This window comes from Macaca nemestrina, chromosome X (assembly GCF_043159975.1).
Source record: "Macaca nemestrina isolate mMacNem1 chromosome X, mMacNem.hap1, whole genome shotgun sequence".
NCBI classification, from domain to species: domain Eukaryota; kingdom Metazoa; phylum Chordata; class Mammalia; order Primates; family Cercopithecidae; genus Macaca; species Macaca nemestrina.
Genome location: NC_092145.1, coordinates 22,116,996 through 22,140,859, shown reverse-complemented (window position 1 = coordinate 22,140,859; position 23,864 = coordinate 22,116,996). Strand labels below are relative to the sequence as shown.

The 23,864-nt window shown below is 42.8% G+C and overlaps 1 protein-coding gene and 1 non-coding gene across 4 annotated transcripts in view; both read right to left on the bottom strand.

Moving 5' to 3' along the window:
• Window positions 1–3,240: 3,240 nt before the first annotated feature.
• LOC112426589 (U6 spliceosomal RNA) lies at window positions 3,241–3,344 on the bottom strand. Its single transcript, XR_003017967.1, has one exon. It is a non-coding gene; the product is annotated as a U6 spliceosomal RNA (small nuclear RNA).
• A 4,170-nt stretch (window positions 3,345–7,514) lies between these two features.
• Window positions 7,515–23,864, bottom strand: part of LOC105481423 (glypican 3) — a 458,216-nt gene continuing 441,866 nt past the window's right edge. For 2 of the 3 annotated variants that reach the window (XM_011741017.3, XM_011741016.3), the window contains exon 8: window positions 7,516–8,071. In XM_011741017.3, the coding sequence (XP_011739319.1) occupies window positions 7,902–8,071 (170 nt within the window). In that variant the 3' untranslated portion in view covers window positions 7,516–7,901. Of the gene's footprint in view, window positions 8,072–23,864 lie in introns of all 3 variants that reach the window. The other variant, XM_011741015.3, reaches the window with a different exon arrangement.

Below are 23,864 nucleotides of genomic sequence, written 5' to 3'. Positions count from 1 at the left end.
AAAGCAGTGTGTTTGGTTAGATAAGGGATTTTTTTTTTCACTGCCACTAGGATCAGAATGAAGATCAGTATAACTAACTCCATCTGCAAGGGCACAGATTTCAGAAAACAGCCTTTACTGTCATTCACCAATATAACCCATTTGTTAATCCTTCCAAGTGACAAGGTGTGTGCAATGTGATTGAAAAGGCTCTGGTTGGCTCAGTCCTGACTTGCACTCACTGTGCTGTGTGACGTTAAACAAATCTCTTAACCTCTCTGAGCCTCAATTTCTACATATGTAAAATGAGGGGGTTGGGGTTGCTAATCTATCTTTGTGAGTTTTAAGACTCTAACAAAGCAAAATAAATGTAACAATCCCATTGCCTAATGGTGCTGACAACTGGGGACTTTCACCCAAAAAGAAAGCTGTAACATCATATCCAAAGTAGTTCTTAAATATGTCATTCTAAACTGAAGCTGCAGTTGAGTGATGGCTTGCTCTAGAATTCTAAGTCGAATCACCTCTCAAACTCTAAGGTCAGTGTATAACTAGGTGGCAAGTATGTCACATAATTGAAGGTACATTTGTTAAGCCAGTAGTTTCAAGTGGCCTGAGGCAGAACATTTTGAATGCTTGTTTGTTCATTCCCTCAATGTCCATCCCCTCAAATATCTATTGAACACCTACTATGTATCAGGCTCTGCAGGCAAGATGTTTCTCCTGGAATCCTATGCCTTCTCCTCCCTTCCTACCCCTGACTTTCCCCTTTCCCTTTCTTCTTTGCTTTTGGTTTTGTTTGTGACCCTGGGTGCAAAGGATTGAATGAAAGCTACTGCTTGGTTCATGGTAGGCACCATAGTTGGTCCAGATAAGGCCCTTCTCTTGATTTGTTTCGTTCATTCATTCTATTTTATTCCCAAAGCTCACTGCCATTTCCCTCCCTGCAAAGGTACCCATTCTAATGCTGTAAATGTAGACCTTTTAGTATGGCTATATTTTTGTAAAATATGTATTGTTATATATATATATATTTGAGACAGTCTCAATCTGTTGCCCAGGCTGGAGTTCAGTGGTGCGATCTCAGCTCACTGCAACCTCCCCCTCCTGAGTTCAAGTGACTCTCCTGCCTCAGCCTCCCAAGTAGCTGGGACTACAGGTTAGCACCACCATGCCTGGCTACTTTTTGTATTTTTAGTAGATACGGGGTTTCACTATGTTGGCCAGGCTGGTCTCGAACTCCTGACCTCAGGTGATCCACCTGCTTCAGCCTCCCAAAGTGCTGGGATTACAGGCGTGAGCCACAGCGCCCGGCCTGTGCATATGTTTTAATTAATTCTTGAGATGCTATATAGCCCATTCTTGCCTTTTTTTTTCTTTTTTACCCATACTAGGATTTTAAGATCCATCCATGCTGCTGGGGGTACATATGGTCTGTTGCTTTTCACTGCTGCATGATACTCCATGGTGTGCATCCTCACGTTGTACCTCTCCCCTCTCCCAGGGAGGTACCTGGTATCCTGCAGTGCTTCACCATGGCAAGTATTCCAAAAGTAACCTGCCTTGCACATGGCCCATTATGGACCTGTGTCATATTGTTCTACCTAAAACACTCTTCTCCCTTAGTCTTTATTTGTTTTTTGAGACGGAGTCTCGCTCTGTTGCCCAGGCTGGAGTGCAGTGGCGCGATCTTGGCTCACTGCAACCTCCACTTTCTGGGTTCAAGCGATTCTCCTGCCTCAGCCTCCCGAGTAGCTGGGATTACAGGTGTGCACCTCCATGTCCAGCTAATTTTTGTAGTTTTAGTAGAGATGGGGTTTTCACCATGTTGCCCAGGCCGGTCTAGAACTCCTGGCCACAAGTGATCTGCCTGCCTCGGCCTCCCAAAATGCTGGGATTACAGTTGCGTGCTACCACGCCCAGCTAATGTTTGTATTTTTAGTAGAGACGGGTTTTGCCATGTTGGCCAGGCTGATCTCAAACTCCTGACCTCAAGTGATCTGCTTGCCTTGTCTTCCCAAAGTGCTGGGATTACAGGCATGAGCCACTGTGCCCAGCCCAATGCTTTATTTTTCTGTTTTTTAAATGTGAATCCTTCAAACACAATACATTAATTTCTAAATATATAAAAGTGAATAAAAAGCTATGAGCTTATTTGGTTGGTTCCTTGGCAAACCTAGAAGACCTTCTACATCCAAACTAGTACTGTGAGTTTCCAAAAGGCCCCCTTAGAAGGGAATCATTGCACCAGGGACAGTGTCCTCAAATTTTCTGGATCTTTTCTTTGGAAAAAAAGAGAAACCTCCATAGCCCATAGCACATTCTTTGGAATCTTCCTGGGGTGACGGAGGGAAGGGGCTTTGTTTCTTGAAGGCAGATTTGATTTTTGGAAACAGCTAAAAGCTACTTGGCAGCAAGTGTGGTGAATGAGGTGGGTGATCAAACTGGATAATATTATTTTTGGTTCCAAACAAGGTGTGACTATAAAGAAATGAGGCTGATTTTCTCGTATGGCACATAAACTAGCTCAACAGCAATTCCAAAAGAGGACTTCCAAAAATGCTGTGGCCTTGGCAAGAAAAAAATATTTCTCCACCCCAGTATACACACACACACACACACACACACACACACACAGTGTATGGCATCTGACTCAATCCATAGACAAGGAAATCAAAAGCCCTTGGAACATTTTTAAAAAACCAATTGTGCAAGTATGGGATGGAAGAGACCTGACTGGGCAGCCATTCTTGAATGGCTGCCATGGGCTCAGCTACTGGCCTGACAGGACAAGAGGACCACTGGCCCACTGGAGCCCAGCTCACGAAGTAGCTTGTCAACACTGTCCAATGTGTTTAGAAAAGCAGACAACCCAGAGGCAAGAGTCAGTGACTGAAAATTATTGCAAAAAGGGAGCTGTGTGAAAACTAGTGCCATCTTAGTCTCTTTTTTTGTTTGTATAAATGTAAGGGGCACAAGTGTAGTTTTGATTCATGGATGTATCGCATAATGGTGAAGTCTAGGTTTTCAGTGTAACCATCACCCAAATAGTATACATTGTACCCATTAAGTAATTTCTTACCCCTTATTCCTTCCCATCCTCTCACCTTTCCCAGTCTCCAGTGTTTATTATTCCACTCTCAATGTTCATGTGTACACGTTATTTAGCTCCCACTTATAAGTGAGGACATGCAGTATTTAACTTTCTATTTCTGAGTTGTTTTACTTAAGGGAATGGCCTCTAGTTCCATCAATATTGCTAAAAATATGGAACGCTTCACAAATTTGCATGTCATTCACGCGCAGGGGCCATGCTAATCTCTGTATGGTTCCGATTTTAGTATACGTGCTGCCCAAGTGAGCATGGCCATCTGAATCTCAGGATGCTCTTTATGGAAGAGCCAGACCATAGGAGGAAACAATAGGAAGGCAGATTTAGGCTCACCCTAATAAAGACTGATTCATATTTTTATATATATATATATATATATATATATATTTCTCAATAAAGCATTGGTTGTAAATACTGCAACAGTATGCAACTGCAACAACAAAAAAGAATTGTCTGTTTAATACAATCTCATGTATGTGAATGTGCATATACAGAGAAGGGGTGAAAGAATGGAAAAATATAAATATTTTTCTTTTTCTTTTTTTCTTTTTCTTTTTTTTTTTTTTTTTTTTGAGATGGAGTCTCACTCTGTCGCCCAGGCTGGAGTGCAGTGGCGCAATCTCAGCTCACTGCAAGCTCCGCCTCCCAGGTTCACACCATTCTCCTGCCTCAGCCACCTGAGTAGCTGGGACTACAGGCACCCAGCACCACACCTGGCTAATGTTTTTTGTATGGAAAAATATAAATATTTAATAGTAGATTTCTATGTGGTATGGAATTATGGGGCAAACATCATTTTCTAAACTTTACGTAATTATGTGTTGTTAGATTTTATTACCTGTATTTCATTTGTAATAACTCTTTTCCTTTAAGAAATGGATTTGCTAAAAATTCGAGGTATCCAACAACCAAACAGGCTACTTTGTGACCTAGTGAGAGCCCTGCCTTAGGAGGTAATCAAGCAAACATTGTGGGATGAACTATCAGGTCCCTTCCAGCCTAGGGACTCAGTATCTGCTATTTAAGGAATTAACCTTATTCAAGTACCAGAGTTGAGTTGATGGAAGTTCACTCATGCATCCAATGAGGAAGAGGCCTTCCAATACAATGGACAACTTCCCAGTTCCCAGGTCTCTTCTAAGAAAAAATAGTCATCTTAACATAATTCAAGTGTAGAAAATTTAAATCAAAGGGTAGAATCAGGCCAGGTGCGGTGGCTCACACCTGTAATCCCAGCTTAATGCCAAAAGGATATGGTGGATTTTCCATGTTTTATACATGTCTATGGTTATCCCAGCACTTTGGGAGGCCAAGGCAGGTGGATCACTTGAGGTCAGGAGTTTGAAACCAGCCTGGGCAACATAGTGAAATCCCATCTTTACAAAAAAATAGAAAAATCAGCCAAGGCTAGTGATGTGTGCCTGTAGTCCCAGCTACTCAGGAGGCTGAGGCAGGAGAATCACTGGAACCCGGGAGGTGGAGGCTGCAGCGAGCCGAGACGGTGCCATCATACTCCAGCCTGGGTGACAGAGGGAGACTCTGTTTAAAAAAAAGGTAAAATGGTAGAATCAACACGTCAAAGATGAAAAACCACTAACTAGCCATGAAACTTGATTCTGAAGTAGAACAATAATAAAAAAAAAATACATAGAGAGGTAGGAAAAGACAGAGGCAAAAAGCTAAGAGAGACATGCCATTGATACATAGGTGATGCCAATAGGATATGGTGGATTTTCCATGTTTTAAACATGTGTGTGGTTATCCAGTTGAATCCCATCTACGTAGCTGAAGCCAGCAGGTCTTGGACATGACAGGGGAGTTGTCTTCTGGTCCTCCTCAGGCTGGATGGTCCGTAGCTGCAGGCAGAGTACCAGGACAGCAGAAACACAGGCTGCCTGGGGTCATGTTCTGGAAACTGAAGCAAGTCAAATATGACCTTAGGCTGGAAAAGTTCTGAGAGGCACTGGAGGAACAGCACATTGATGCCACCAGCTGGGCAGAGGGACCGGCATTTACTGCCTTTTGGGTTGAATGGTGCCACAAAATCTGAGTAACAAAAAGGTTAGAAATATTGTCCTCATTCTCCATTTGACAATAGGGAAACTAAGGTCTAGAGAGAGGAAGTGGATGAGAAGGGTGTGCGAAAACTGACAATCTCCTTTGTCTCCCAGAGAGGAGAAATGGACTTTAAGACAGTCCTCTCCTGCTTGCAGGAGCAAACCTTGGTCTCTGAGCCACAAATTATTTTTTGCCGCATCAAATATCAACATTTCCATGGAATGACAGGGACAGTTATTAGATGATAACTGGGCTTTAAATCCTTCTTCTGGGTTGGTGTTGCTATATTAGACTCTGAGTCCAAGCAGCAAACCTTTGTAATGTGTAGGTTTCATAAACCAAAGTCCAAAGTTTCTTACAAACCCCATTCAAATACACAATGATGGTTTAAATACAAAGACAACTGGCTTCTTTCTCTTTCTCTTTCTCTTCTCTCTCTCTTTTTTTTTTTTTTTTTTTTTTTTTTTTTTTTTTTTTTTTTTTGAGACGGAGTCTCACGCTGTTGCCCAGGTTGGAGTGCAGTGGCGCGATCTCGGCTCACTGCAAGCTCCGCCTCCTGGGTTCACGCCATTCTCCTGCCTCAGCCTCCTGAGTAGCTAGGACTACAGGCGCCCGCCACCGCGCCCAGCTAATTTTTTGTATTTTTAGTAGAGACGGGGTTTCACTGTGGTCTCGATCTCCTGACCTTGTGATCCGCCCGCCTCGGCCTCCCAAAGTGCTGGGATTACAGGCTTGAGCCACCGCGCCCGGCCTGTAGTCTTAGCTTCAATAAAACTAACCAAAGGAAACGTCAAACCAAACATTTCCAGTTTACGTTTGTGAGCATTTCTGCAAAGGAAGAAGATGGATATTGGAAAATTGTGCTCTGTAGGAGACAGAAGTATGTTGGTGACAGCAGGAGAGGGGGTGCAATAAGTTGTGAGAAATTACACATTCTGCTTCCCGCATGGTGACCTCCTGCCATGGGACTGAAATCGGAGATCCTGACTAGGACCACCTCGTAGAATCAAAGGGGACTTCCCCATCCATTCCTTGACCTTTGCTCACACTCCTTCCGTGCATCTCACCCTCTCTTTCTTATATATATCAGGTGGGAGTTGAGTCCTCCCCCTTTAGAAAGAATCAACAATCTCTCTATTGACCTGACCTGGCAACAAGGCAATGTGCTAAGAATTATACACATTACAAAAATGGCAGGGTGGTTAGTCCTGGGATCCCTCAGCAGCAGAATGTCTGAGTATTACCTAAGTGCCATTATTATTGCAATGTTGTATGTGTAAAAAACAGACTTTTTTTTTTTTTTGAAACAGAGTCTTGCTCTGTCATCCAGGCTGGAGTGCAATGGCGTGATCTCAGCTCACTGCAACCTCTGCGTCCCAGGTTCAAGCGATTCTGCCGCCTCAGCCTCCTGAGTAGCTGGGATTACAGGTACCCTTCACCACACCTGGATAATTTTTTTGTATTTTTAGTACAGACGGGGTTTTGCCATGTTGGCCAGGCGGGTCTCAAACTCCTGACCTCAAATGATCCACCCGCCTTAGCCTCCCAAAGGGTTGGGATTACAGGCGTGAGCCACCGCACCCTGCAAAAAACAGATTTTGAGTAGTAATACTGGGCCTATGGTTGATGAAAAGCCAGTGCTGTAATTACTACTGGTGTCAGACCTTCAGTTCCATGAGAGCAGGGCTCAATTCTGTTTGGTTTTCCACTGTCTCCAGCATCTGGTATAGTACCTGAAACCCAACAGGTATGCAAAACCTACTCATTGAATAAATGAATGTTGAAGAAGCTCACCTGCGGCCAAGAGTGACAGTTGCTCCCTATAAATCATGGGTTTGCTGATGACAACTTCTGCAACCTGAACCAAAGCAATGGCTGCCCATGCCATGTGGCAGCCCCTGTGGAGAGAGGCAACACAGCAAGCCTGAGACAGCAGCAAAGAAGCTGGGGAGTGATTTCTTTGTACTGTTTGGGTTCACCTGTCTTGATTTGGGAGAAGGGAGAAGATGAATTGTACAACTGTACCTGATTTACATAGAGGATTCCTATTTGGGCAAAGCATTTTTGGCAAAGTAAAAGTTGTAAAGAGAGACTAGACCAGGTAACTCTTTTGAGATACCTTCAGTTTCATTGACAAGATACTCCAACCAAAGGTTTCGAAATGAAGATTGTGGATTGTGAGGGAGTGATTCTAATTGGTTCTTGGAGTCAGGATTGATTTCCACCCAGAAGGAAGGCAGGGAGGTGGGTTTCAAGGACCCTGTCGGGGCCTGATAAGAATATATTGGATGGAAAGTTTAGTGAGAAGGAAAAAAAGCATTGCACAGTCACCATAGATGACGGTTTGCAAAAAAAAAAGAGCCAATACATTTTTATTTGAGCAATTTATTTTTTTTCAAAGAAATCCATGCAAAGAGAGAGAGAAAGAAAGATAGAAAGGGAGGGAGTAAGACAGAGAGAAAGACATGGTAACCATGTTCTAGCAGCCAAACATAGGAAAATAATTTGGCACAACTTGATGGTTTTCTTTTCTTTGCAAAAGGACAATCTATATACTACCACTAAAATTTAGCTTCCTCCAAAAGATACCATTTGATTTTCAAAAACATAACACATGGTTAGTCTTCTACTTAATGGCTGGAGGAGGTATACAGGATAAAAAAAAAAAAAGAAAAAAATAAGAAAGTGGTTCCCTTTATCGAGGAAGACCACAGGGTGCTGTAGGGCAGCACATGTGCTGGGCACCAGGCAGTCAGTGCACCAGGAAGAAGAAGCACACCACTGAGATGGCCATGCTGGTGAGAAGCTTCAGCGGGGAATGAACGTTCCCAAGGTTGTGAAAGGTGCTTATCTCATTGTCCTTCGGAGTCGCCTGCTGATTGTTTCCAGGCACATCATCCACATCCAGATCATAGGCCAGTTCTGTCAACCAAAAGAGAAGGATTTGAAATGCAAGTCTACCCATAGCCTCAGTATAACACTATCCACAGCTCGAGCATGTGTCTGGACTGCTGGAAAGCCTCAGCTTTGATTTCCTTTTTTAGGGGGGAGAAAAAGGCCACTGTGAGATGGGAAAAAGAAGGGTATGTGAGGGTGGGGGGCGGGGAGAGGGGAGGCAGTAGAAGGAGCCAGCCAGAAGTGCTCCTTCCAGAGATCATAGCAAGCGGGAGTGTGGAGTGAACAGGCTGCACCCCATTGCCCTTTGGCTGCATACACATTGTAGGGTGCACGCTAGCCCTTTGCAACATCTCCTCCCAGGCAAGGTTTTGCTTGAAGGGCATTTTCAGCAGATCTTATGGTTATCAAAACATAAGATGCCATGTGGGTGACTATACCCTGTGGTGTGTTCTTGTGTGTATGTGTGCTGGTGGGGAGGGGGTGCTGTGGGTTCCCAGTGTACCTTTCTTAGGCCCTGCACCTTATATACATTTCCTTGTCCTGGGAGCTTTCCTTTAATTAGGGTTGAGAATAGGTAGTTTCCTGTTGAAAGTTGTTTTATTTTCCCAAATAATTCTCCTTTTATCTATAAGGTCTTTTCATTTCCCCCTAAAAATAATCCTCGCAAAAAAGCAAAATTGACCAAAGCATAGATTTAAACTGATACCAAGTGAATGGGAGTAAGGAGAGGCTAATGGGCAAGGGCCTTTCATTCTTGGACTGCCTAGCATTTATGATATATGTTCATGATTCTGAAAAAAAAATCACGGTGTTATTTAGCTTGTCCTAAAGCAAAGGTGGCCCCAGAAGGCAAATCTAAGGAAGATAGTGGTTTATCAAGAAATTCAAGATGACTGACCCTGTCCCAGGGCTCAATATGTTTCAGATTTGCTTTTCCAGATTTAGAGATCAAATCTACTCTCTTGGCGATTCTAGACTCCATTGTCAATGTTGCTATTTCAATATCCTGTGAAGGTGATATGATGTGAGCAACTTCACCAGCCAACTGTCTGGTAGCCAAGGGAGCTGGAAAGATCCTTTGGGACACTGAGATGCCCAACAACAGGCACAGAGGAAATGACTGGGATTCTACAGAGGGAAGGAAGGAAGAGGAAGGAAGAGCTTCTCTTACAGGGGATGAAACACTCAATAAGTCACAGGAAAAAAGTGTGGGGACTCAGCTGGTCCAGCATAGAGCAGGGCCCAGGACCAGGGCTCCGCTAAGGCTGGCACTGGTTGGGGCAGGCAGCAAGGTCAAAGTGATCAAAGCCAGGGAGTCTAATTTCACAGACTAAGATGCCAATTTCCAAAAGGTCTATTGCAATCTATACTGCCACCAGCAATGATGAGAGAACCAATTTACAGCACCTTCATTGAAAAAAGATAATTTTTGTTAATATAAGGCGACATCTCAAAGTTTCTTTATTTTGCAGGGATTTGATTACTAGTGCAGATAAACTTTTTCTATGTTTTAGTTTACTAATTATATTTCTCAACGCGTAGTAGTTTATACCTTTTGCCTTTTTATCTAGTGGGTATTGATATTTTTCCTATTCATTTTAATAATATATATTTTGTTGAACTTTTGCCTACATTTTATACAAATATTTTCTCCATTTTGTTATTAACTATTTTCATGGCTGTAGAAAGAAATAATGTCCTAATGTTTAAGATATATGAATCTGGTTACATTTTACTCCTTTAAAAGCAGAGAGCTTTTCTTCCTGAGTACTCATAATAATTCAAATCAAATTTTCCAGGAAACCCTCTTACCCAGGGAAAAGCAACAGAGCAGACTATAATCTAGATTCCCTCCCTTCCAAAATAAATACGTACAAACAAAATAAAAGAGAAAAAGAACAAAGAGCAATGCTCTACTTAGAAATCAGACCTCTTTCTTTGAAAGGTGAACTATGCAGGGTGCACAGAGAAGGCCGAGGTCAGCTGTCAGTCGGCAAGGATAGCACAGGCTTAGGTCACGATCGGGTTTCACCAAAGTGAAGAGCACATATGGCTAGATCTGTTGAAAGCCCAGCCTTGGTTCTCACAGCAACTTCTCAACTTAAATGAAGAGGAGTATTTTTAGGGTTGACCTGAATGAGAGCACTCTCAGCATTACTTTCAGATTCCTTTTCTGGATAGTGCCCCTTGCCCGACATCAAGATGAAATAATATCTATTAATGCCACTGCTCAGCTCCTGCACTGTTTCTTTTTTCAAATCATCTGCTAACTTTCAACAGTTTTGTTTACTGTAGTAGTTATGGCAAACCCAGAAGTTTTGTTAAATCCAGTTGTTTCTAATTTTTTTTTTTTTTTTTGCCAGTAAAGACCTCTTCTGATTTTGTTTGTTTTTTGTTTTGTTTTGTTTTGTTTTGAGACAGGGTCTTTCTGTGTTGCCCAGGCTGCAGTATAGTGGTGCGATCATGGCTCAATGCAGCCTCGATTTCCAGGGCTCAAGCAATCCTCCCACATTGGCCTCCCAAGTAGCTGGGGCCACAGGCATGTGCCACCCTGTTTGGCTATTATTTGTATTTGTATTTTTTTTTCTAGAGACAGGGTTTTGCCATGTTGCCCAGGCTGGTCTCAAACTCCTGAGCTCAAGTGATCTGACTGCCTCGGCCTCCCAAAATGCTGGAATTACAGGCATGAGCCACCGCGCCTGGTCTTCTTTTGTTATTTCTATCTCTTCAGCCCTGTATTTTGAAATTATAGTAATGATGCCCAATTACTGAGTGCTCACTGTAGGCCAGACACTGTGTTAAACTATTTCTGTACATTATTTCATTTAATTTAACCATCTCCACGATGTTATAAGGTAGGTATTATAATTCCCATTTTACTGGAGAGGAAGCTCAAGCTCAGATTAATTATTTTACCCATATTTACACAGCTGGTATGGAGTAAAGGAGCTATTTGAGTCCAGGTCTGACTCTAAACCTCAAATGAAGCTATACTGCCTCTTGAAAAATTCTATATACCAAATAAACTACAGTGATTAAGTAGTAATGGATTCTTCTTGAAAACAAACTCCATTGGTGAAATACACAGTGCCAAAGAGAACTTCCAAAAAGCATGAGAGCAAAGTCACTGTTTGCACATAAAATTGAAGACATACTTGATTAAGTAGCCTTGTTAAACTTTTTGAAATCCTGAAAAGAGCTCTGGGTTGGGAATGGGAGTTATCATATCAATTCTATTTCCCTGAAGAAAACAACAATGATGGCCAAAGTCATTAGATACCCCAACCACAAAGGTGGCCAAGTATTCTACCTCTAAAAGGCCCCCAGGAATATTCAGAATGCTATCTCCCTGTGTTCCCTAAGCTGTGGCTGCAGGTTTCCTGAGGCGCTTCATTCAGCAGTAGCAAAAGTTTATCACCCAATTCCATAGCCAGGTACCTGTGGCTTATAACTGATGGGAATCCCAATAAAGCCACTGTATGCTTGGGCCACCATCATGAAAATTAGAGATAAAGGGAATAGCTCAGCATAGTAAGGAAGCATTATGGAGACAGAGGAAATAGGATTTTTGGTGAAAGATAAATACAGACATTTCTGGACAGGGGAAATGTAATCCAATTTAATTCAACAAACAAAACTAGCCTATGATGTCTCAAGCATCACAGTAGAGGGTTAGAGAAAGACTTACTGTCTGCCTTCATGAGCCCCCTCACTGGCAAGGGAAATTGATCAAGAGACAATCCAACTAGCTACATGGCAGAAAGTAGAAAGGGCCCAGTTAAAGGCACAAGCAAAACATCTTGGGGATAAAAGAGAAAGAGATAAAAATTTCAAATAGACAGATCTTGGAAGGCTTCTTAAAACAATTGGGATATCCCACTACTGGGTATCTACCCAAAGGAAAAGAAGTCATTCTATGAAAAAGACACATGAACAAGCATGGTTATAGCAGCTCAATTTGCCACTGCAAAGATATGGATCCAGCCTAAGTGCCCATCAACCAACAAGTGGATAAAGAAAATGTGGTATATATACACCATGTAACACTACTCAGCAATAAAAATGAATGAAATAATGTCTTTTGCAGCAACTCGGATGGAGCCGGAGGCCATTATTCTAAGGGAAGTAACTCAGAAATGGAAAACCAAATATTGTATGTTTTCACTTATAAGTGGGAGCTAAGCTATGAGGACGCAAAGGCATAAGAATGATATAACAGACACTGGGGACTCGGGGGAAAGAGCAGGAGTGGGGTGAGGGATAAAAGACTACATATTGGATACAGTATACACAGCTCGGATGATGGGTGCACTAAAATCTGAAAATTCACCACTAAAGAATTCATCTATGTAACCAAACAATACCTGTACCCCAAAGACTATTGAAATAAAAATAAAAAATAAAATTAAGAATAATTGGGACATAATCTACACCATGAAGGATGCACAGAATTATGGGCTGAATGAATGGTTATTCCAGGCAGAGGGTGCAGCCTGACCCAAATCACCAAGCTCAGAGAATGTCTGTGAGGCATATTCAGAAGCAGCAAATAGACCCCATGGTAGGAGGAGCCACAGAATGTATATTGTTGTGGGGTGTGTGTGTGTGTGTGTGTGTGTGTGTGTGTGTGTGTGTGTGTATTGTGGGGGAAGAGGTGGTGGCGATGAAAGGTAAGGCGGAGGGACAAGTAAGAGCCAAATTACGGTGGATTAGGAAAGCTAAAACTATTCTGTGAGCAACAGGGAGCCACTGAAGGTTTTGAAGTAAGCAAACAACACAATCTGATTTGTGTTTTTTAGAAAGATCATTGTTAACACTGTGGAAGACAGTTCTAAGAGGGAGAGACTTGTCAGACATCTTGTGTTGAAATAAATAAGAAGCCTGTGGGAATAGTATCTGGGGATCAGCCAGTAGCAAAGTTAAAAACAAACAAACAAACAAACAAACAAACAAACCTTACAAAGTGGCTAAATCTACACCAAACCAGAAACTTCTCAGTTTGCTACAAACCAGATGTATTATGAGAATCACCACAAACCATTCTCTTTTCAATCATTCATATCTTTATGTTTATCAGTGATTTTCCAGAACATATTTTTGCTGTATTAGGTACATATTATAAAATGCACATAAATTGTTTCTATCTTGATCATCAGTAAGAACCTTTTGGGCCAGCAAGGAGATTTTCATGCTAAATCCAAAAATCTGTTTCTATTTGTAATCAGTTTAACTATGCCCAGAGGGTAGACCCAACATCTGTACTAATTACACACTCAGCCCCTGACTCTCATTTTGCCTTCATGTCCTTTGTGTTGCAGATTAAATAATTATTTTAAAAATAATGGTCAGTCATTAATGTCTGCAATGTTTTGTGTGTTGAAAAGTTTTTCTTTATTGGGAAAAGCAAAAAATGGAGAGCCCTCTATCTTTGGTTATTCAGCATCTCCTAGCAGAGTCCCTAGGAGGCTGGTCTTAAATTCCTGGCCTCAAGTGATCCTGCGCATCCTGGCAGTCTGAAGCCCTGGGTTCCACGCCTACTTTAGCTATTGACTTATTATCTCACCTTAGACAAGTCATTTCCTTCTTTTCTGGGCCTCAGTTGCCCCATCTGGTAAATCAAAGTGTTGAACTGGATGACTTCTAAGTTTCCTTCTAGTTTTATTTCTCTTTGATTCCAAGGCTCTTGCAGCCCAGTGAGGGATATAGCCTGCTGCAGGCTGTAATCATTCTTCCACCCCTGACAGGGCCTCCATAAGCAAGCCAGGTCAATCAGTTGCTTCCCTTGGGATGTTTCTCTGGTAATATTCATCAACTACCAAATTCTGAATTCTCTTTTTTTCTTGAGCTATTTTTTAATCTTGGATGAGAGATCCTGGCAATAAACACATCCATGCTGGATTGTTTCTGTTTTGCTTTTAAACTCTGGCATAACAACTTCCATTGAAGCCAGTACACACAGAGCTTTGGGGGAGAAGTTGCTGGACCTGGGGTGCATCAAGCAGGTATGGACAGGCATGCACAGGAGGATCTGGGAGCCAGGAATACAAGCCTTTGGGCCCTTACAAAGCTACTGGAGTCTTGAGCACATAATAGGAAGCAAATGCTCACCCTCTGAGGGCGTGGGCTTCAAGGAGGATGATGCATTGCTATGGGGGCTTCACCCATACCAACAGGAAGACTTCACAGGGCAGCCTGAAAGAAGTGCTGCTATCAAAATGCCAGGAGAGAAAACACTGCTGCTGAGCCAAGCATAGGGATTTCTTTCTTGCCAAGCTTGCATCAGCAGATGGCTTCAATCTGGCCCTAATATAGCAACAGAGCAATACTGCTATCTCTGTGTTTTGCATTTGCTGTGTACAGTTGGCCTCCAAGACATGAATACGTGAAACCTCAGGACATTGCTTGGCAAACCCCAGAGGCTGAAGTTGGGGGAAATCTCTGGAGAAATCACATTCATTGCAATACCGCTCACTCTGCTGCCTGTTCCCACAAGAGCCATTGGGCTCTGCCATTCGCTCTTGAATCCAAAACAGACCCTGGTTTCCTTGTTCTCCCTTCAGCACAACCCTCTTTCCTGCCACCTCAATACCTCCTCTTTTGTGAACTTTTAGATGTGAAATGACTAGACTTTAAAGCAGAAGAAAATGACTTTGCAAATGACCCTTGGGTCTCCGGGAGTCTAGATTTTCTTCTTCATAGATCAGATAAGGAGGACAAGGAACACTTGAGACCTCTGGTTTTTAATTGGTCTAATGGGACTCCTTTTGGGAATGGGCTCATTTAACAATCTGCCTTTTTTTGAGACAGTCTCGCTCTGTCACCCAGGCTGGAGTGCAGTGGCCTGACCTTGGCTCACTGCAACCTCCACCTCCAGCATCCAAGTGATTCTTGTGCCTCAGCCTCCTGAGTAGCTGGGATTACAAATACACACCACCACTCCAGGATTATTTTTGTATATTTCATAGAGACAGGGTTTCACCATGTTGTCCAGGCTGGTCTCGAACTCCTGAGCTCAGGTGATCTGCCTGCCTTGGCCTCCTAAAGTGCTTGGATTACAGGTGTGAGCCACCACATCCAGCCCACAATCTGCCTTTTTGACAAACAAATGAGTTGCTAATTTTGCCCACTAAATGACAGTAACACCTGGGAATAATCCAATGGCCTCTCCTAGAAGAGGGTTTGGGCAATGAGATGTCCGCTTCATTTCTTATGGCTCATTCCAGCTTGCAAACATCTTTAGTTACAACAATGGGATGTTGAAAGAATACAATGAATTTTTCCCATTAGCTGAGGCATGGCCTCTCTTATTATAGGCCTCTGTTTCTCAATCTGGAATATGTGTATCTTCAGATTACACTGCAGTGGGTTGTAGGTACCTGAAATCATCGCATGCTTCTTCCTAGGGAATTAGGGGGAAAGCACACTTTTTTATACTAAAATATGCAAGGCTAATGATGGAGCAGAAATATATTAGTTGCAAGCTCACTGAAGACTTAATCAGACATTTCCTGTTTAGCAGGTTATGTCTCAAATCCTCAGGAGTGGGGATTCACTCACTCTTCTCTGACGTAGCAGGGTATTTAGGTAGAAGAATCTTAAAAACACTGTTAGAGATCGGGCACAGTGGCTTACACTTTGTAATCCCAGTATTCTGGAAGGCCAAGGGGGATGGATCACTTTAGCCCAGGAGTTTGAAACCTGCCTTGGCAACATGGTGAAACCCTGTTTCTACAAAAAACAGAAAAGTTAGCTGGGCATGGTGGCATGTGCTTGTAGTTCCAGCTACTTAGGAGGCTGACGTGAGATGATAGCTTGAGTCCAGGAGGCTGAGGCTGCAGTGAGCTGTGATTGTGCCACTGCACTACAGCCTGGGTGATAGAGTAAGACCCTGTCACAAACAAACAAACAAACAAACAAACAAACAAAAACAACTCCAGCACTGTTAGGCAACTTGAGTCACCTGGGCTTTGTCAACTACCATGCTGGACCTTTTGACTCACAAATTCCTGATGAGTGACTTAATGTGGTCTTTTCTATGGCAACTTCCTTGTTACGAGGGAAACATCATGGTGATTGTCCTTAACTAGGGCTCAGACTGCTTTCTTTTTCTAACACAAATGTTTCCAGGGGGTTTCAACCACCAACTATGCTTCACTATTATGTGTAGCCATTAAGAAAGAAATAAAAAAGTCATATAGGCCACCACTTACTTACTTACTTACATACTTACCATTTATAGAGATGGGGTCTCACTCTGTTTCCCAGTGCAGTGGCACGATCATGGCTCACAGCAGCCTTGAGCACCTGGGCTCAAGCAATCCTGCCACCTCAGCCTCCCAAGTAGCTGGGACCACAGGTGTGTGCCACCATGCCTGGCTAATATTTTATTTTTATTTTTTGTAGAAACAGGGTCTTGCTCTGTTGTCCAGACTGGTCTTAAACTCCTGGCCTCAAATGAGCCTCCTTCCTCAGCCTCCAAAGTGCTAGGATTACAGGCGTGAGCCACTGTGCCCAGCCTACCATAGTTATTTAGGCATATCATGAGTCAAATCATATTCCCAGGAACAGAACAACCCCATCCTGGAAGCACTGACAGTATGCGTGGGTAATGCGGGTGGTGGCTCTCCTCCAGCAGCCCCAGCATTCTTACCACCTTCCCCAGCAGTGTCATGACCACTCCTCTGATGTCTACAGGTCCTTCTTGCCTGAGGCTGCTTAACAGCTCCACAGATATCAAAGCTCATCAAAGCCTTTACTTCCCACAGGAAAGGTTATCTCATTCCCATGGGAAATGATGGTCCTAACAGTCAGTAGTAGAAGAGGAGCTGGGGACAGAGACACTGTACACAATGGCCAGGGAAGAAGATCAAGAGAACTGATGTAGAGAAGGCAAGGGACGGGAAGTACTTTAAAGAGGGGTGGGTTAACACGGTCAAATGTTGCATAGGGGTCAAGAAAAGTAAAGACTGAAAAGAAGCCACTGTAGATGTTAAATAGAAGGTTATGGGTGATTTTTGAAAGATGTTTCAGTAGGATCATTGGGTAAGAAACCAGATGTAGCCATGGTGCCTGTCTGTAGTCCCAGCTACTTGGGTTGCTGAGGTGGGAGGCCAGGAGTTCAAGATTATAGTGCACTGTGATTGCACCTATGAATAGCCACTGTACTCCAGTCTGGGCAACACAGCGAGACCCACTCTTTAAAAAAGACAGGGAGTACTGAGTTAAGGAAAGAGGGGGAGCTAATGTGGATTCTCTGAGAAGTCTGAGAGTGAGTGAAATGAGGCATTTGCCACTCTGACTGTGCCTGGGGTGCATGGCAGTGCTGTTAGTGCCACAACACCTCACCAGTCTGTACAACCAAGTTTTGTTAGAAGGTGCTTCTAGAATTCCAAAGCAAAATGGCCTTTAAAAATACTATATTCTTTCTGTTGTTGATGCATAAACAACCTGTAACCATATACTCAAGCAGATACTTGTATGCCAATGTTCACTGCATTGTATTCATAATAGCCAAAAGGTGGAAAGAATCTAAGTGTCCAGCAACAGATGAATGGAGACACAAAATATGGTACATCCATTCAATGGAATATTAGCCAAAAAAAAAAAAAAAAAAAAGAAATGATGTACCGATAAATGGCACCACATGAATGAGCCTTGAGTGAGACTCCATCTCATAAATAAATAAATACACAAACAAACAAACAAATGGGGATGTCGATTTCTAAAGACTGACAAACACTGATAGGACTTTAACTACTTCTAATATGTTGGTGGCCCTAAATTCTCCACAAGGTAGTCATTTCTCTAACTTATCTCCTATTGCTGTTAGTTTTTAGTTGCACCAAACACACATTGAAATTAGCCTGCATTCTAGAATAACACAGAAACTTATGCTGGAATTTTTCAGTTTGTCCAATTTTCAGCCCTTACAAGTTCTGAGACATTAAGGTTATTATTACTCAAATGTTCCTCACTTTTATTTTCTTTGTGTCATTCCAGGTCAGCCAAAAGAATTATTTTACATAATGATATGTATACACTTCTTCTACCTAGCTGAAGAACAACTTAATATACACATTAAGAAGGATGTGGAATAGCCAAGATTAAAACAACAACAACAACAACAAAAACACACACACACAACTTAAAAAAAAACATTACAGTAAGTGAAAGAAGCCAGTCACAAAATACCACATAGTATATAATTCTATTTATATGAAATGTCCAGCATAAACAAATAGATAGAGAGAGAAAGTAGATTAGTGATTGCCAGGGCCTGGGGGTAGGGGAAGGGTGAGTTACAGCTTAAAGGTTACAGAGTTTCTTTTTGGGGTGATGAAATGATTTGGAAATAGTGGTGATGGTTGCACAACATTGTGAATGAAATTAACACTACTGAATTGTACGCTTTAAAATGGTTCAAATGTGAAGAAAGGGGAACCTTGTACACTGTTGGTAGGAATGTAAACAACCACTATGGAGAACAGTTTGGAGGTTCCTCAAAAAACAAAAAATAAAACTACCATATGATCCAGCAATCCTACTGCTAGGTATATACTCAAAAGAAAGGGAATCAGTATATCGAAGAGATATCTATACTTCCAGGTTTCTTGTAGCACTATTCACAATAGCCCAGATTTGGAAGTAACCTAAGTGTGCATCAATAGATGAATGGATAAAGAAAATGTGGTATGTACACATAGTGGAGTATTATTCAGCTATAAAAAAGAACGGGATCCTATCATTTGCAACAACATGGATGGAATTGGAGGCCATTATGTTAAGTGAAATAAGCCAGGCATAGAAAGACAAATATTGCATGTTCTCACTCATATTTGGGAGCTAAAAAATAGATCTCATGAAGGTAGATTGGTGGTTACCAGAGGCTGGGAAGGGGAGAAGCAGGAGGGATGAAGGAGAAAAAAAAAGAACACAAATGTATTCATTACCACTGAACTGCACACTCAAAATTAATAAAGATGGCAAAATATATATGTATATTTTACTTCAATAAAAAATAAAAATTGGTTAAAATGGCAAAGTTTACATCCTATATATTTTGCCATAATTAAAAGAAAAAAAAACCATACACTAGAAACCAAGAGATAACAGCATCTGGGGATGCTCCCTAGTTCCTAAGGGGAGTGCACCACTACTCTGGTATCTTACCTTGTAGAGGAGTCTGTGTGTGAATATACCTGATACCAAAGCATCCATGCCAAATGGTATGCTTTCTGTGCTTTGAAAGTCAATTTAAGTTGTCCAAAAGAATGAAGATGAATGGATATTTGAGTGCTACCCTGGAATAGCAGATATAAATAGCTCCTCAATTGGGAATGGGGAAGAGGGTAATTTTCACCAAGGATTTTAATCTGAGGCTGCATCATCATCATTATTATTATTATTATTATTATTATTATTATTATTATTTTGAGACAGGGTCTGGCTCTGTCGCCCAGGCTGGAATGCAGTGGCGCAATCGTAGCTCACTGCAACCTCTGCCTCCCAGGCTCAAGCCATCCTCCTTCCTCAGCCTATAGGACTAAGATGCACATCACCACACTCGGCTAATTTTTGTATTTTTAGTACAGACATGGTTTCACCATGTTGTCCAGGCTGGTCTTGAACTCCTGAGCTCAAGCCATAGGCCTGCCTCAGCCTCCCAAAGTGCTGGGATTACCGGAGTAAGCCACCACACCCAGGCATGAGGCTGCATTTTTTAAGAGACACTTTTACACATTCTCAGGAAACTTACATTTGCTTTTGTAACTCATACAAAGGCTGCTACGCTGAAACTGTTAAAAAAAAAAAAAGAAAGAAAGCATACACTCTGTCCTCATAACATTTTAAAAAATTATTCAGTCATTTAGATTCACAGAGCTCTGTTTGTAATATACATTTCAGGCATGATGCAGCTACAGAGGTATGCATCATTGGGCTTTGAGCACACAGAAGAAAAACACAAAGTGTCACTTATTGTAGCCAAATCCAATTGCTGTTGAGGGGTTGTGGGAGTGAGGGAGTGGCCTTGCAGTCCCTCGGAGCCCAAGTATATCAGGGCTTCATCAGTGTATCAGGGTTTTAGATATATTTGGATGGGAAAACCCCAAATCAGGTAACCTTACATTTTTAATCAGCCACGATGGATCTTACAAAAAAAAAAAAAAATGCAGTCAAAAGAACTAAAATGCATGAAAGTCCTGGCAATGCCCAACAGCCAAGAAAGATACTCATACAACAGCCAAGGGGTCAAAATGGCTCAAGGCCCTGAAAATGCCCTGTCCAGTAATCAACAGCAGGCAGGTATCCTTATACATGAAAGATGAACAGTCTCCCTAAGTTATTCTGTTTGAATTTGTTCTTTAAATACTCTCGGCCGGGCGCGGTGGCTTAAGCCTGTAATCCCAGCACTTTGGGAGGCCGAGACGGGCGGATCACCAGGTCAGGAGATCGAGACCATCCTGGCTAACACGGTGAAACCCCGTCTCTACTAAAAATACAAAAACTTAGCCGGGCGAGGTGGCAGGCGCCTGTAGTCCCAGCTACTCGGGAGGCTGAGGCAGGAGAATGGTGTAAACCCGGGAGGCGGAGCTTGCAGTGAGCTGAGATCCGGCCACTGCACTCCAGCCTGGGTGACAGAGCGAGACTCCGTCTCAAAAAAATAAATAAATAAATAAATAAATAAATAAATACTCTCTGAGTATGAAATCTCTCCCTCATTGATATGGTTTGGCTGTGTCCCCACCCAAATCTCATATTGAATTCCCAAGGGTTGTGGGAAGGACCTGGTAGGAGGTAATTGAATCATGGGGGCAGGTCTTTCCTGTGCTGTTCTTGTGATAATGAATAAGTCTCACGAGATCTGATGGTTTTAAAAATGGGAGTCTCCCTGCACAAGCTCTCTTTTTGCCTGCCGCCATCCACATAAGATGTGACTTGCTCCTCCTTGCCTTCCACCATTATTGTGAGGCCTCCCCAGCCATATGGAACTGTAAGTCCATTAAGTCTCTTTCTTTTGTAAATTGCCCAGGCTCGGGCATGTATTTATCAGCAGCATAAAAATGGACTAATACACTCATTATCAATGGGATTTTGAGAATTGAGACTCATTTTCCCTCAATTTACTTGAAGCACACACTGTCATCCTGGCTCCATCCTCCTCTCTTCCCACCTTTGGACCTGCATGTCAACGAGTGCCCATTCTCACATTCACACAGGTGCCATCTCTTTTGATGCTGTCCATTTCTCCTCTTTCCTTCAGCTTCCCCACCACCGCCACCCAGTCCTCAATGCCTTAGCCACATAAGAGCCATTCCTCTCCAGCAGCCCATTGCCATCCAGGAAGAAAGAATATTCCATTCTGTGATAGCTGGAACCAGAGAAAACTCTTTTCCTGAAACATACGTTGGAACACATTTCTCTCTTCCTCAAAATCCTTTGATGGCTCCCTACTGCATGTGGGATAGAGTCCTAATTCCTGAGCATGGCATTCATGAGCCTCTCCAGCTCATCTTTTCTTGCTTTCCAGTTTCAACTGCCCATTTATTTCTCCAAGTGCCATATGCTGCAGTCGTACCATCCCATTCACCATTTGCTGAAAATGCCGAGCACTCTGGAGTTCCCATGTCTTTCTTCATGCTATTCCCTTAGCCTCGAATGGCCTCTCTCTCTCTCTCTTCCTCCCTCCCCGCTCTTTATCTCCCTCTCTCTTCTTCTCCCCTCCTCCCTCTCTTCTGTCTCTCCTTCCCTCTCTCTCTCTTTACCATCCTCCCTCTCTCTCTCTTTACCTTCCTCCCTCCCTCTCCCTCCCTCCCAATCCTTCTTTTTCTCCTTCCCTCCCTCTCTCTTCCTGTCTTCCCTCCCTCCTTCTCTCTTTCTATCCTTTTCTCTCTCTCCCTCTTTCTCTTTCTCTCCTTCCTCCCCCTCTGTCTTTCTGTCTCCCACCTACCCTGTCTTTTCTATCCACAATTGTATCTTTCTGTTTGTTTGTTTTGTTTTGTTTTAGACGAAGTTTTGCTCTTGTTGCCCAGGCTGGAGTGCAATGGTGTGATCTTGGCTCACTGCAACCTCTGCCTCCCGGGTTCAAGTGATTCTCCTGCCTCAGCCTCCCAAGTAGCTGGGATTACAGGCATGCACCACCATGCCCGGCTAATTTTGTATTTTTAATAGAGATGGGGTTTCACCATGTTGGCCAGGCTGGTTTCAAACTCTTGACCTCAGGTGATCCGCCTGCCTGGGCCTCCCAAAGTGCTGGGATTACAGGAGTGAGCCACCACACCCGGCCCCACAATTGTATCTTTCAAGCCTCAAATTACATGATAGCCTCTTCCAGGAAGCCTTCCCTTCTCACTTCAACCCAAATTAATCACTTCTCTCTCTGAGTATTAATTGAATTGAACTTCTATTACAGTACTAATTTCCATCTCCCTCATAGTAGAGTTAGTCATTTCTATGTTCCTCTCCTCAACTAGACTGTGCTTCATTGAAGGAAGAAATTCACCTTATTCCCCTCTGTCACTCCCACACAGTGCTTGGCTAACACAAACACCTAAAAACATCAGTCATTCAGTTGACTGACTGAGTGAATGCAGGAATCAATGGCTGCATGAATGAACACACATCCCCAGCCTACTGAGAATGTGCAGGTGAAGGGCTACCTCCTTACAAGACACCCTTCCCAAGGAATTGGTCTCTACTAACTGATGATTTCCTTAGGAGAAGGAGCCACCATTGATCCATGAAGTCAAGAAAAAGGCAGGGCCAATGGTGGGAGGCTCAGGAAGCAAATGGCAGGGTTCAAGCCCTGACCTCTAGATTCCAAGGCATTTCTGAGCAACACCCAGTCCTCATTACCCACAGCATCAGTTTACTGCACTCAATGTGGATGGAATCCACAAAGATTATGTTCTTATTCCCTTTTGCTGCCTGGAACTTGATGCTTTGCTATGTGAGCAGCTGACATATGCCGGCATTCTGTGTGCCATGCTGAGCAGGAAACAGGGTTTTTGATGAGTAGGTTCTATTCATTTCTTACTTGGAACCTTCATGATTGTGTTCCCATACCTTTGACCCCTGTCCCAGCCTCACAATCTACCCCCCACCCCCACCCTTCACCCTTGGCCACACCCTGCTCTTCCCATCACCACTGATTCTCAAGTGTATGGACTGCTGGTGATTGAAGTTTCAGTGCCTGTCTCTGTGACATCAAAACACAGGCTCGTTAATGAAGTCCCTCGCTTGGCTGTAATAGTACAAAGCAGTAAGACTTCAATCCCTGCAGTCACACATGCCGGCACCCCTTTCCCCCTGCAGAGGGCTGCAGGATGCTTGCCAGGAAAATACAATTACGTGCTGGCACAGGAATAAATGCAATTCCTTAACCTAAAAGTTCTGTTTTCATTCCCCCTCCTTTCCATTTCTCTATTCACTTCTTTTTCTCTTTCCATTGCTCTTTAAACTAATTTCCTGTGTCCAATTATTCCCTTCTCTTCTGTCTAGTCCTTGTTCTAGTAAACATTCTTTCCTGTCTCCATAATGCTCTTTTCCATAGCTGTAGGCAAAGGGCAAAGTTGGAACCCTCTGATAGGTTTTGAATCTTAAAAATGATTTTCTGTTCCTCCCCCACTTTGATTTAAACCTCTAGTCTGGGTTCCATTCCTTTTAGAAGAGACTCCAGTATCTCCTTCTTTAATTTTCTACCAGTTTCCATTCCCTTACTATTCTCCTCTCAGCACCACTTCTGCCTCTCACCTCAGTTTTCCTCCTGTGCCCCTCTAGCTCCACAGACCTATTTATCTGATATTGCCTGCCTGTCTCC